A 15078-nucleotide genomic window follows, 5' to 3' on the forward strand; every position below is an offset into this window, starting at 1 on the left:
TACCAATAATAATTGTAAATGAAATAGAAGAAAACTAACTGCAGCAAACTGCCAACAGAAGACACTTGCTGAGTTAAAAATCCAAGATATTTCAGATACGAATACTAGGTGATTCCTAACTCGTATTTAGCACCCAAAAACTGAAGTATAGATACATCACATCATTGTAGAATTCTTTTACTAAAGAACAGTTTATTGGGCTACGAACTGCTTTTTGTTTTAGTTAGTATTTGTTCTGGAATCTGAACATATACACAAAATATGTGTTTCAGAATCCAATACTGATTGTGATCCCTATCTTATTCTCTATGCTGACAGCCTATACAATCATCCCAATGGCATATCCAAGAAGAAAATAAGCATTGTTTTATTCCATCTTTGTTTACCAACCAATCAATAAGATCATGTAAAATACATGGGACTCTAAATTTTAAAAGAGTTGGAATTTCGGGGCAAAATGTACATAGCCATTTACATTTCAAGAGTCACAACATGAATGAATACAAAAACATGGAATCGAGCTCCCTTATTCAAGATGACAGTGTAAGTTAAATTAATAAAGACTTTGCCTAAGAAATTTAAACCTGAAGTGCAGCAGCAATTGGACCTGCCAAACTTAGCACTTCAAATGGAAACCTTCCAACAACCTCTTTTGCAGTGAGAGGACAGGAATCCGTGATCCAAAAGTATGCAAATCCATTTTCTGGACCCACTGAAAAGTGAGAAGCAAAATATCAGCTGAACAAAACTAGAACAAGTGCAGTTCAATGTATCAAAAGAAAGAGAAAATGGTATGCCAAGCTATATGGGTGATTGAGGCTCCGCTTCCTAAATTGTATTATGTAATCTAAGCTTGTGATAACTCCTTAAGGATTTTCCATGCCATCTGAAGTTGGAAAATGTTAATCTAACATGTTTTTCATGTAATCAGAAAATAATAAAAAATGTGCAAGTGCAATATAAACTACAAATTCAAGCGAAGGAAAATGACCTCCATTGTCATGCTGAAACCGCTCCCATGATCTTTCTGGAAAGACACCATGTGTAACATATGCACTAATTTTTTTAGCACCTTGAGCAGCTAAGACTTTCTGCAGCAGGGAAAAACATATAGAAAAGGCTTTGTCATGTTAGAAGTCTAGGCATAGGCATGCAAGAAGATTCTATACAGACACATTTTGCCCACTCAATATAGGCCATCATATATAGATTATCCAGACAACCTCAACAAAGACTACTTAACCAGTATACGCATCATCACATGACATAGCTCTTTATTTATTGTACACTTCATTTATAAATAAATTCCAAAATCATTAAGGTTTTGAACTTGTAATTTTTGAATGGCCATCTCTTTTGCATATAAAATGAAAATCATGCCATCACCAATAAACCCTAGAGTCTAAGTAAAGATACATTGTACTTATCTCTTCGTCTAGCTATCTTATATAACTGAGGAGGAGAACAGATGAAGTCTCTGAAATCATGCAGCTTGGATAAGGTTTTACTCTAGACATTGAGGTTTCATCATAGGTAGGAGTTTGATTTGGAGAGTCCGCTATGGAGGATTAGGGTAAAGGAGGAGGATTTCGAAGGTTCAGAGTGAGGATTTTGTTGACCACACTTTGTCACAGTTCAAGGAAGCAGAATGCAAAGACGTGAAGGAATTTTTTTTCAAAATTGAAAGTCATCAGCGAGCAATATTATATTATTGTAAACCCAATTTCTGCAAGTTGTATTGTAAATAATGCTAGTATGACCGTTTAATTGTGTAACAACAGCTAGGTAAGCCTCTGATTTTGTCAACGAATTTCATCCTAGGAAGTTTTTTAACCTCACTGAATTATGTATGTTTCTAAACAGATAATAACAAAGTTTTTCTTCCATCTTAAACCCCAAAGCTAGGGTGGAATTCCTTGACAAGGTCTTAGGTGAGTCCTAGTGTTATATCAAGCCTTTGTAAAAATGTGTTTGGAAATAATTTTAGCACATATGGCTAAATTATTTTATTACGAGCACACTTGGTCTAGATTCTATACTAGATCATATTGTGTCACAAAATTGGTTAAATTATTTAGGGTTTGAGTTTAAATGTGTTTTCCTTTTTCAAGGGTTGATATTGTAAAAAATTGATGTAAAAAATATTTTGATGTGTGGTCCCTCATATTTAGACACCAAAAATATTTGATGGAAAAAAATTTAATCCCCTCTAGTGTCAATTAATTAATTTTTCTGGCTAAATTAAATAAAAATCCTAAGCCAGAAAATTAATTAATTTTGAATCAAAACATAATTATGGAAAAATCAATTTCTCTCCATGTGGAAAATAATAAAAAATTCGTGGGTCAAAGGAAAGTCAATTTTTTGAGGCCCCCCACCAAGGGAAAAATGGATATTTTAAGGAAAATTGAGCCCTTGGACTTTGGTGGTTAAGTCAAAATCAAAAATTTTTGAGGAAATTAATCCAAAATATTAATTTTTGGATTAATTAAAAGTGGATTTTAAGAAAAAATCGATTTTTTCCTCAAAATTAAAAATTCGACAGTGTAGATTAAAAGATGATCAAGCTATTTTCAACAGTCAAGATTATTTTGACGAAAATCAAGGCAACTAATCATTATTTTCCACTTAGAGGGGTTTTTCTATATAAGGAAGGCATTTTGATTCTATTGAATATCTTTGGATGATGTAATTCTTGAACGATGGTATTGAGTTGTTGCGCTGCTGGAAACATTTTGTATCATAATAGAAAGACTTTGGTGTTCAGTTCATGGTGTTTTTCTTTTGTTGATCTGTGGTACGTGTTAGCTTTGTGTGATTCTATATTGTGTTAAACATTGATAATAGTTGTTATTTCATTTGTCGGCGATAAGAACATTCTATTTATACATGTTATTGTAGGTGATCTGATTCACCATATGATCTAACAATTTTCTTGAGAAATATTATAGAGATTTACAAGTACGCTAGCCCTTGGTTTCCAAGTTCATACACTGTGGGGAAAAGCTAACTAGGTTTGGGCTTTTGAGATTACTTTATGATATTTGATTTTGCAGGAGGGTTGCAGCCAATATTTATTTTTCAAGAACTTGCTCATCCATTGTTATTTATCGAAAATTATTTCCTCCAAAATTTTAAAATTTGTAAATATTGTATATTTGTAAATTATTTCTAACCCATTTGTTTTACAACACTTGGGGTTTTATTATTTTTTGGGGTATGATATTTTGTATATATATTTGGGGTTTTGGGCATTTTTGATAAATTTGTGCAAAGTGAACTTCAAGCTAATCAAGAGAATTTGGTTTTGAGGCAGATCTAGGCCTAGGAAGGCAAGATCTAGCCTCCATTCATCCTCCAGACCCAGAGTCCAGCAATTTGGCAGTGATTTTCAGGCATTTTGGTATTTTCCAGGTTTCTGGAAAATTTTTGAAGCCCTTGACCTAGTCGTCCAACCTTTCTGGCTTACTCGTGAGGCCTAGGAACCTCCTAGGGCCCTCAGCACCCTTCTTTGGCTTAGCCGCAGCCCATTCTAGGCTTTCCATCACCCTTTAGGACCTTCATCCCTCTTCTTTGGCTTAGTTGCAGGCCTCCGAGGGCCTTGACCTCCCTCTACGGCGGTCATCCAGCCTCCTAGAGGCCTTGTCCCCCCCTTTCCAGTTTGGTTGCAGCCTTCGGCTGCCTTTAGGAGCCCTCGACCCCCTTGAATCCCTAGCCGCATGCACTCTAGGGCCTTTTCTTGCCTAGTGCAGCCTCTAAGGGCCTGACGTCAGACCTAAGGGGCTTATGTCCCTTTGTCGTGCTTCTCCTTGGCGTTTCTTTGCCCTTGTTTGCCATTTCCAGCCCTTTGCTGACCCTTCTAACCCTAGCCTTGGGTTTTCTAGCCTTCTAGCCCTTGCCCTAGTCATGTATTCAGCCATCTATGGTTTTGCATTATTTTAGTGGGCTAACATTGTGGTTTTGCAACAAATATTAGAGCTAACCTTGTGGTTGCAGGTGGCCAAACTCATTAGAAAACTCACTAGCCATATACAAGGCCTTAAGGCCTCTTAGTTTGCTCTCTAACCCTCTAATTTCATCACTGTCCTAATTTAAATTTCTGAAGTATTTTATGACAGCTAATATATTTAAGGGTCTAACACATTCTTAATAAGCCTAAATTCATTAATAAGTCACCTAATGCATTTAGAAGTAAGCTTAAGTCAATTTGAGTACATATAAGTGTTTTTCTTGTGAGTTGTTTGGATTATTTCAGTTCTGATATGTTTGCTACAGCCACATAAAAACACTTACAGGAGTGATTAAATTTCATAGCAGTGGCATAATAACTCATTGATAGTCATATTTCATCATTACATTGTCACTAGCACTCATTGGGCTTACATCTCTATGCATATTTGATCATTTTTAAGGCTGTAATAATAATTTAAGGTCTGAAATTTACTGCATAAGGTCTGATATAAAAATTACAGTGGTGTTAAAAGTGTTTGAAAGACATCTAATTTCACCTAGCTCTTGTCTCTTGCATCTTCTGGATCTTAGATAAGTGTTTAATGGGCTAATTGGGTGATTCTATTACTACTGCAATCATATGTTTATTCGCTGATCCATATTGTATTTCTGGATCATTGGCATCTATTTGCACTCTTGCATTCACACATAAGTGCTCTAATCAAATTGATAAGTGTTTAATTGGCTAATTGCTCTAAGTGACATTGTAATTAATGATCTTGTTTCTCATTGCTAGTATCATTGTTGGATAAGTGGATACATTGTTTATTGTTGAGAAATCTAAATCTCTTTTGAGTATCTAATTGGCATTGTATCAAATAACATTAATCTTGTCTTTGAGAAATTCTCTACTTATCACATTTTCTAGCACCGTTAAGTTAAGCACTTTCTCTTGTGGTTGAGATTGTTTATTGTTTAAGTATTTCGTTGTTCATAAGTGAAGATCATTGTAATTGAGTACTTAAGTAACCAAATAATCTCACCTTAAGAGCACTCATCTCTTGCACTTGCATTCTAGGACTAACCTCTTGCATTAATAAATTTACTTCCAAGCCTAAGCTTGGTCAATAGAAATATAGACCCACCTTTCTCATCTATCTTGAGGAGCTTTCTCTTTAGTGGTTAACAAGGTGACCTTGTAGTCGTCAGAGCCACAGTCTCTGCAGCGTCAGAGGCATCAGGTGGTTAGAACCCCAAGGGAAGTATCGTTAACCAAGCCTCAGCTTGCTTCCCCCCGGTTTCTCTCTCACAACCTACTCTAGAGACTAGCTTCAAAACAGTTAAGAGAAAAGTTCAAAGGACACACTTAGAATAGGCAGATTAATCTAAAATTAACCAAGATTTTGCATCTCACCTATATTGTAGGATTTACATTTCACATAGGATAGTGGAGCATCCTCAAGCAACAATTGTTCATCTGGTAACTTGGTAAATAATCTAAGTAATTGTCTCCATTTAAGGAATTGGTCTTTCACGATAATCTAATCTAATCATTTAACTTGTTAATTCAACTATGTTGCTAGGCCATTAAGTTGTGTCTCCCGGACTTGTTGGTTGCCAACAAGTCTCCCATCTTCACATTTCATAGGGACTACCCCCCATAGCTTGTTGTAGGGAGACAACTAGAACGGATAGGGCAGGGATCAAAGTGGCATCTCTTATCCTGAGCGTTGTCACAATTTGCCTGTACAGTTTGGGCGACAATAGGTTCCAACAAGCAAGAAGTGTTACAACACAATCCAACACCTTTGCTCAAAGTCCCAAAGATGGATGTTGTTGAAATTGTAAATAGTGTCAGTCTTCATAATGTAATGTAATTTTATCATTGACATATTTATTATACTTATTATTATATTTTATTTTGGTCAAAGCATGTTCTTCATGCTTAGAGTCAAAAAGAGTCAAAAAGAATTTATTACGAGTCAAAAGAAAATGTATTTGAGTCATGTCCCATTTGAACATTTGTAAGAAAAAGGAATTTGAATTTTGTTTGAGTCAAAGTCCACCAAATAAGCAAGTCAGCCCTCCTTGGAACAAGTTGGCCCAATCCTCCAACAAACACCTATTCGACCTCCTAGACAGCTATATATATATGAGGCAGTTCAACTCATTTGGAAGATCATCCATGGACAGAAAAAGGAGTACATCTGAACCTGACAAAGTGTTAATTTTTAGGGCTAGATTGTTCTCTGATGTAGATCATTGCATTTATAAACTTTTTCAACATTTTTCACATTACATTCACCCCATAACATCATATTAGCAATTATGTAGAGAGAACAGTAAACATCAACAATGTAGCGGAACAGTAAGGAACAACAAAAAAGCATACACAATAGAGACACCAAGATTTAGGTCATAGACCAGGGAAAAACCCCACAAGGGGGAAAACCCAACCAGATTTTTCTTCTTTAGAAATTCATCAAATGTTCAACTGAGATACAAAGTACAATATCATGAGACATAAGTCTTTCATCATAAACCATAGTAGGCCACCAAGGGCCAATCCAACATCAAACAAAAATATTAGAGAGGCATGCACAGGCCTTCATATCAAACTCTCACAAGAGCATAGTATATATCATTGTCACTGTCATATAGGTTCAACCATCACTGTCATATCATCATGATAGTGATAAACCATAAATCAGAGTGTCACTGCCATATACCAATAAGTCATTGTCATATCAAGTTCACTGTCATCTGTCAAGATAACTATCATATATATCAAACTCACTGTCACATATCTAGAACACTGTCATATACATTGAGGTCACTGCCATATCACTGTTATACAACAAGATCACTGTCACATCATTTATCAAGGTCTCTGTCATATATATATACTACCATGCCAAAGGTAACTTTCATGACAAGGTCACTGTCATAGAGTTTTGTCATTCAATACTATCATATAAATCACTGTCATAGAATTCTATCACACAACACTGTCATATAGATCATTGAAGTACATCATAAGGTCACTATCATTATTCAGTCACTGTAATACATCATAAAGATGCATGCCATGTATCATTGTAGCACAAAAACAAATACTACTAAAGAACAAACTCCTTTAGAAGTGCAACCTTGCATCTCTTCATCTTGTATACAATCTGCCATACAAACATCTAACAAAGACCAACATACCTCTTCTAATCTTGTATACAATCTGCCATACAAACATCTAACAAAGACCAACATACCTCTACTAGAAGTCACCTTCAAATACTTCAGTTTTGTCCATATGTAATTGAAACCCTTCGGCCCTGGTTAGGGCATCAAAACAGTCCATGTCAGCCCTCAAATTCAACCATAAAATCCTTCCAGATCTTCGTTGTCACTCAAGCAAATTCGACCCTATGACTAGGACTGTTCCAACCTCAAACCATACGTAAATTCTGCTCAGAAATTATTCCAAGCTCTGACTTGCGTAGATGTTAACAGGCCGCATTATATACCTTCAATTGGGCCGCAGAATATAATCACATTTGACCGCAAAAGTAACCCTCTCTAGGCCGCAGACATGGCTCTCATTAGACCACGGATATAGTCACATTTGACCACAGAAGTAACCCTCTCTAGGCCACAAACATGGCTCTCATTAAGCCGCAGATATAGTCACACTTGACCGTAGAAGTAACCCTCTCTAGGCTGCAGACATGGCTCTCATTAGGCAGCAGACTTAGCTTCTATTAGGCCGCAGACATGGGCTTATTTGACCGAAGAAGTAGCTTCCAATGAGTCGCAGATGTAGCCTCACTTAACTGCAGAAAAGTAGGCCACAGAAGCATCCGAAATCTTCCTCAGAAAGTGCGAGTTAATGTGTCAAACTGAGGTGGATAGACGCCCATATACATTTGTTCCTCCATGCAAAGAACACTTCTTATGGGGCAGGACGACATGAAATGATGAGAGGCCAACTTGTGATCTTTTGGAGGGAAAAACACAATTTTAAATGTGTTTTAAATATATTTAACAAATGATTGCTCACCCAAATTTGTTATCAAATAATACATCAAGGACGAATGCCATGAACATATTAATAATAATTTTCTTTAATCAATTTTAATTCTTCCTTGGGGCAAGATGGGCTTTCCTTGGGGTAGATGGGTTCCTATGGGGAAATTTGTCCTATAGCTGCCCCAAACTTCAACATGAAGGAGAACAAAGAGATAAATTCAAAGGAGAGAGAATAGAAGTAAAAGAGAGAAATATTCTTGCTTAACCAAATTTTTAGACCTTCCACAGCTCGCATGTATGAACAGGACGAATTTTTTTTGCTACTGCAGGCCCGAAATTTCAGGAAGCTGACCAGTCTGACCTATGTTGACTTTGACTTTGGAAGTGACTTGGAGGAGGAAGTCTAGTGTGCAAGAAAACCTAAGAAGCTAAGATCATTGCATTCATTACATAGAGGAATGTTTGCTCTCCTCCAAAAGAAATTCGATGACACACATACATTATTTGTTCAAGAACATACAAGGAACACAAGATAAAGAAAAGGAGATACTAGTTTGGGATCCGAGGCATAAAATTTCTGAAAAATAAAGCGAATTATGTGACAAGCCCTCTTTGTGCTTTAAGGCCGAAATACTTGGAGTCATATCTGCATACTCTGTGATCTTATTCTTCTGTGTTGAGAGTCAAGGTCCCTGAGGCTTGTATTATGTAACTGAAGGCCGAAACTGTGGTGGTTTGTGCAACAGAGAGTGATCTGAACTTCAGGTCCGTGGTAACTTATGCAACAGGAAGAGATCCGAACTGTAGTGAACGGCAGAAATTCGAATTTATACAGAGGTATATGGAGCTAATAACCTCTGTGACAACTCACTATCGCATCGAACTTACAATGGAAACATTTATATTGACATCTGAACTACTGTAGATGTAAGTTTTATCCTTTTTGGAATCATGTGGAAAAGCATCTGAAAACTACTTATTCAATTGGAGCCCATCAACACAAATACATCTGATCCGAATTAATAGTCAAGACTACCCGCTCTTGAAACAGATAAGGCTCCAAGGAAATTTGATCAGAAGTAAAGGTCTGAAGACAATAAGATATGAAATATGGTGGAAAAAGACAACGAAATTTTGAAGCAATATCTTTGTGGGGTATGACTTTGAGGCGTGTAAAAGTATGAATGATGAATTTAAGACAAATCAAGGAACAAGATCTATCTATGACATATCTCTTAAAAGGGCCGAGCTCCTCTGTGGTATACCTCTATGCTACAGGACCGAGAGACTGGAGTATATAGTTTGTGGAAGGGACTGAAACAATGCATCATCTCTATAATTAATGGTCAAAAGTTAAAACTTTGTATAAACCCTGTGCAAAGACTGTGACTAGAAATCTGAAGGTATATAAAGCTAATTTGTGTGGCACAATTTTGAATTATGTGAACCAACCATGCTACTGAGACTTCCTATACATAAAAGAAGGACTAATTACATCAACAAAGCTGACCTCTCTGATACATTTAAGTCTTGTGGATATAATTAAAAAGGGGACTGAAAACTATGGAGAGACAAAACCTCCTTTATAGACTGTGTTTGTGCAAACTTTGTGAGCCAAGGCAAAGGAAATTGATAGCAGCCCAAAGAAATCTCTGTGGTTAGATGGCTAAAAGTCAGATACTTCTGTTGGAGGAAGACGTTGAAGAAAAGACAAATTGTCTTTGCTGCAAAAGGATTGGATCCCTATGATAGAAAGACCGTAAGTTGGACATGTGAGGTTGAAAGACCGTAAGGTTGGACATGTCTGGTAGATTGGCTTTATTGAGCATTATTTTTTCCATCTCCTACACAATTATTTTCTTCCTTTCAACAATTCCATTTTTCTATGGAGTCTTTGCCACTAAAAAAAGTCTTTTGATCCCATGATTTTCACAAAATTCATTAGAGGCAAATTCAACTCCTATGTCTAATCTTAAGCACTTGATCTGTAAATCAGTGTCATCTTCAACCAGGGATGTGAATGCTTTAAACTTCTCAAATGCTTCACTAATTTCTCTTTAAGGAATGTAGCATATGTCATTGTTGTGCAGTCATCAATCAAAAGCATAAAATATCTCTCACCTTTCAATGTATGTGTCCTTGCTGACCTGTAGAGGTCTGTATGAACAAGTTCTAATGGCTTTGATGATGAGTACTCTTTTGTCTTGAAGCTAACTCTAGTCTACTTCCCATGTTGACATGGAATGCAAACAATGTCATTCAGTTTTGAGATCTTCAGCATGTCTCTAACTTGTGATTTTCTAAGTTCTACTAGACTATCAAAGCTTATATGACTCGTCCTTCTATGCTATAAACGGCTTTCATCTAATCTCCCCATACAACATTATTTTCCTTTAACTTAATCTAGGACATATACATTACTTAAGATCCTAGTTGCATTTTCCACTAATATTCATGATCCCATTTTTCTTATCTCACATCCTTTAGAATGAAATGTGATATCATATCTTTGACCATACATTTGACTGACACTTAAAAGATTGTATTTTAAACCTTCAACATATAGGACGTTTTGAGTTTTAGTCTTTCCATTATCAAGACTAATTGTGTCCTTTCCATATATCCTTGTTGATGCATTATCTCCAAAAGTAATACTCCCTCATTTTTCTTCTTCTATAGTAAGAAATTACTTTGACCTCTTGTCATATGTTTTGAGCATACACTATCAATATACCATCAGCTCCCTTTGTTTTCAGCATATAGTGCAAGTCTGCATTCTTCCTGTTTTTCTTGCTTCCTCTTCCATACCATTATGTATTATTCTCTATTCCTAGTCAATACCTTCATCCTTGCTTTGCTTAGGAAACCTTATTGTGCTACTTCTATAATCACATGCTTTGTTCCCATAGTTATTGCACCCTTATAACATTCAATATGATCCAATAAGAGAGAAAATGAGTTGAAGTTTCTAACAACACCTTCATAAATACTTCTAGATTTGTTTCTTATATAACCATTTATTGAGGTCTTATCAAATCCTCCATTTCTATTTCTCACATACTCATTTCTTATATATGCTCTATAATTTATTGCTTTATGAACAAAATTATTACAAGAAAAGCAATAGTCAAAGAAGAGCTTTTGATATTGTGACATGAAAGGCCTTCTTGGGGAAATAGCTCTTATGGACCCATTCTTGTTGTTATCTGAGAAAAATCAAGTCTCTATTGATCCTTAACTCCTTTTCAACTGCTACTTTCATTTTTGAAAAAATTAGGTTTCTGGTGGTCCTCAACTCCTTTTCTTGCTAATAAAGCCTTTGTAAAATTCATGGGTTTGTTGGTCATCAACTCCTTTCTTAGTGTTGTTTTCATTGTTGATAGAAATTTTGAGGATGTTTACAAAGCTTTTGGGTTTTTCTTCATTTTATTTCTCGGATGTCTTTGTGCTTATTTCTCCTTAGGAGGTCTGTTGTAGCAGCTACAACACCTCTCCAAAATTTTCACCCTATATACTTACAATTTTGGGTCCCCCTTGCTTATACAAGTTTTCATGGGTGTTTCTATTGTGTTATTTAGACAAACTCTTAATTATCACCACATGTCCGGAATGAACCCTTGTCATGACTTGCTTGAGTAACAACTCCTTAACCATAGCGGCACTTGCATGATAGATGCTTTACTAAAGATGGAAATCATACATCCTTTGGAAATGTGTTTGTTTTAGCTCTTGCTTCAACTAATGATGCTATGTTGGATTTTGTTGCAACCTGTACTTTTGAGGCTCTTGGCTATTTGGCTTGCAGATTTCTCAGATGAAGCAAACCAAGGCCTAAGGATAGACAACAGATTCAAAAATGAATTAGGGAATTACAGGAGATTGTACCAAATGGAACAAGTGCAGCATCGATTCATTATTAGGGTGCACATCGAAGCATGGGGATAAGGATGGTAGCATGATTGCAGGAAAAATCATGGTGACTCTGCAAATTGGGTGATCGAAAGCATGGAGTGCCCCATGGAAAACCATGGTAGATAGATTGCTAAATAAGTGCTCCAAGTTCCCATTAAAAATCCTATAGCATGAAAGTCATGAAGATGAAGAAGCTATCAAGTACGTGAAAAGGAACAAGAGCAACTGCATAATCCCATTGAAGAAGAAGACTCTGATGGAGAATTAGACATTTAGAGAATCCAGATTTAGTATTTCCTTTACATGCATATAAACGGTATCTCAATGGAAAGTTTAAAGCCTCTGAAAAGAGAGTTTCTTGTTTGGAAATCTCTCCTTATGGAATTAAAAGGTTAGAAAGAAAGAAATTGCAAGAGTCTACAAGGCACTGTTACCATGATAGAAATGATATTATATATTATTTACAATTGGCTTATGGTTCTTTTGGCATGTCAGCTACCATGCCTTCCAATGCCACCCCTCTCCACCCCCAATTTGATAAAGAATCACTTTCCTGGACTTATGTTAATTATGCATGCAATGATGTTGACATTGCTTAAGTTGTGAGTGGCACAGATGATGAATTTGGTTCAGATTCAAGGGGTGAAGGAGAAGGGTGTCTTAACAGTATTGTAGATAATACTTTTCAACAGAATAATTGGCTTCAAGTATCAGGGTGCCTGGAAACGCTTAAGGTTGTTTTGAATGGTGATAAAAAGAGTATAAATTTGAGCAAACAAAGGAACACGAAAGTTGATAAAACAATGATACAATATTGATAGATCCAGGTTCTCTGTATGTTTTTCCATTGTTTGTAATCTTGTTTGTTGCAACACAATTACAGTATTTGGTGAAGTACTAAAGGAAGAAAAAGGCTTGTTGTTTTGGCTAGATTTTTTGATGTGGCCGAGCAAGGGTCAAAGAATATAATTGTTCAAGTGGGATAGCAAATCCTAGATCCAATGGATTAACAAGACATCCATTGCTTAACATATTAGCAAAGTACGAAGAACTAGACTAGGACGTTGTTATCATCATTATTTTTCTGCAATATTCAACAATGTATTCCAGATCTTCTTGTACCTGAAAAATGCAAGGTTCCTATTGAAGGAGATTCATAAAAATCCTACCATCATCGGGTTGTGGAGCTCCAATGGCTTCAATCCATCTTTGCAATTAGTGAGAGGCAATGGGTAGAGGCATAAGTTGAAGATGCAAAACAACAAGCAATCTTGACAATGGAAAACTTGCAAGTATCAGTTGATGAAGCTCATGTTCACCTTGATTTGCAGTCGCTAAGGTGAAAAACTGTAGAAATCGCTAGCAATTTAAGTACACTTTCTCAAAAGGAAGAGAAATTGCTTTATTAGATGATACCAAGACCTTGTTGGAAGCTTTCCCAACTACGAGATACCTACATTTTACAAGGTGATTATAACTTGAAGATCATGCGGCAAGACTATTACATTGCACAACAAAATAGGTTTATCACTAACTTGGCTCATCAGCTTGCTTAGCATCAGTTTCTGCAAATTGCATGTCAATTGGAAAGGAAAACTATGAAGGGAGCTTATGAATTATCTGAGAGTTATTTTAGTAGAGCTACAAGGATTTTTGCAGGCAACAACAAGGCACATGGAGTGGTGCTTATCATTGATTCAAACTGGGTCTGAAGTTTGAACCACATGAACAAGGAGTAGTAGATGACTGCGGTACGTTTTAAGCATTCATGCAAATAATCAAGGAGCATTACTGATGTACGTTGCAACTCCAGGCATTGTTTGGAAAATTAGTAGCCTGCAATATTACTTGAAATTACTTCAATTTCTCCAATTTTCAACAATGCATTCCAGATCTTCTTGTACCTGAAAAATGCAAGGTTCCTATTGAAGGAGATTCATAAAAATCCTACCATCATTAGGTTGTGGAGCTCCAATGGCTTCAATCCATCTTTGCAATCAGTGAGAGGCAATGGGTAGAGGCACAAGTTGAAAATGCAAAACAACAAACAATCTTGACAATGGAAAATTTGCAAGTCTCAGTTGATGAAGCTCATCTTCACCTTGATTTGCAGTCACTAAGGTGCAAAAATGTAGAAATTGGTAGCGATTTAAGTACACTTTCTCAAAAGGAAGAGAAATTGCTTTATTAGATGATACCAAGACTTTGTTGGAAGCTTTCCCAACTACGAGATACCTACATTTTACAAGGTGATTTTAACTTGAAGGTCATGCGGCAAGAATATTACATTGCACAACAAAATAGGTTTATCACTAACTTGGTTCATCAGCTTGCTTAGCATCAGTTTCTGCAAATTGCATGTCAATTGGAAAGGAAAACTATGAAGGGAGCTTATGAATTATCTGAGAGTTATTGAAGTAGAGCTACAAGGATTTTTGCAGGCAACAACAAGGCACATGGAGTGGTGCTTATCATTGATTCAAGCTGGATCTGAACCACATGAACAAGGATTAGTAGATGACCATGGTACGGTTTAAGCATTCATGCAAATAGTCAAGTAGCATCACTGATGTATGTTGCAACTCCTGGCATTGTTTGGAAAATTAGTAGCCTGCAATATTACTTGAAATTACTTCAATTTGATCTTGAGAACACCCTACTAGAGGATAAACACAAATGTATTAATGATCTGTGTAAATATAATACGAAAGATTCAGCGACTTCTTTTGCATCCTCAACAACTGCACAACCAATATTGACATCTTGGCCACTAATGAAAGAACTTGCCGAGATGAAGAAGATCAACTCTCAACTTTCAGTTGCTATCAAAGAAGTCACAAGTGAGCATCATGAAAGGGCAGGGCTGAGAGAAGAATTCTAAGCAATGTTGCAAAGAATTGGGTAAACATGCGATACAACGCAAGGAATTAGGTATTGAAGCACTACATCGCAAAGAAGGAAGCCTCACAGCACTATATCACAAGAAGTCTCCCAATGCTGCATATCGCAAGGAACAAAGCAAGGAAGCAAGGATTGTGGTGATACATCGCATGAAAGGAGTGATAATTGTGATACATCACAAGGAAGCAAGGATTGTGGCGATACATCACATGAAAGGAAAGATAATTGCACCCCGTCGTAATAAATATTATCGTGATACATCGCATGGAAGGGGAAGCAAACTGAAACGCT

The 15078-nt window shown here is 36.4% G+C and overlaps 1 protein-coding gene and 2 pseudogenes across 1 annotated transcript in view; 2 read left to right on the forward strand and 1 right to left on the reverse strand.

Moving 5' to 3' along the window:
* Nucleotides 1-343: 343 nt before the first annotated feature.
* The window catches only part of LOC149250128 (ribose-phosphate pyrophosphokinase 4-like), a 187264-nt gene continuing 172529 nt past the window's right edge, over nt 344-15078 (reverse strand). Inside the window, exons 6-7 of the mRNA XM_089456395.1 lie at nt 992-1091; nt 344-712 (exon numbers count right to left, since the gene is read on the reverse strand). Coding sequence (XP_089312521.1) covers nt 579-712; nt 992-1091 — 234 coding nt within the window. The 3' untranslated portion in view covers nt 344-578. The remainder of the gene's footprint in view (nt 713-991; nt 1092-15078) is intronic.
* Nucleotides 12211-13794, forward strand: LOC149250129 (AUGMIN subunit 3 pseudogene; annotated as a pseudogene).
* LOC149250130 (AUGMIN subunit 3 pseudogene) lies at nt 13799-14767 on the forward strand (annotated as a pseudogene).

The sequence above is a fragment of the Pinus tabuliformis genome, chromosome 7, assembly GCF_031772625.1.
Source record: "Pinus tabuliformis cultivar Carrire ecotype Pingquan chromosome 7, CPIR1, whole genome shotgun sequence".
Lineage (NCBI taxonomy): Eukaryota > Viridiplantae > Streptophyta > Pinopsida > Pinales > Pinaceae > Pinus > Pinus tabuliformis.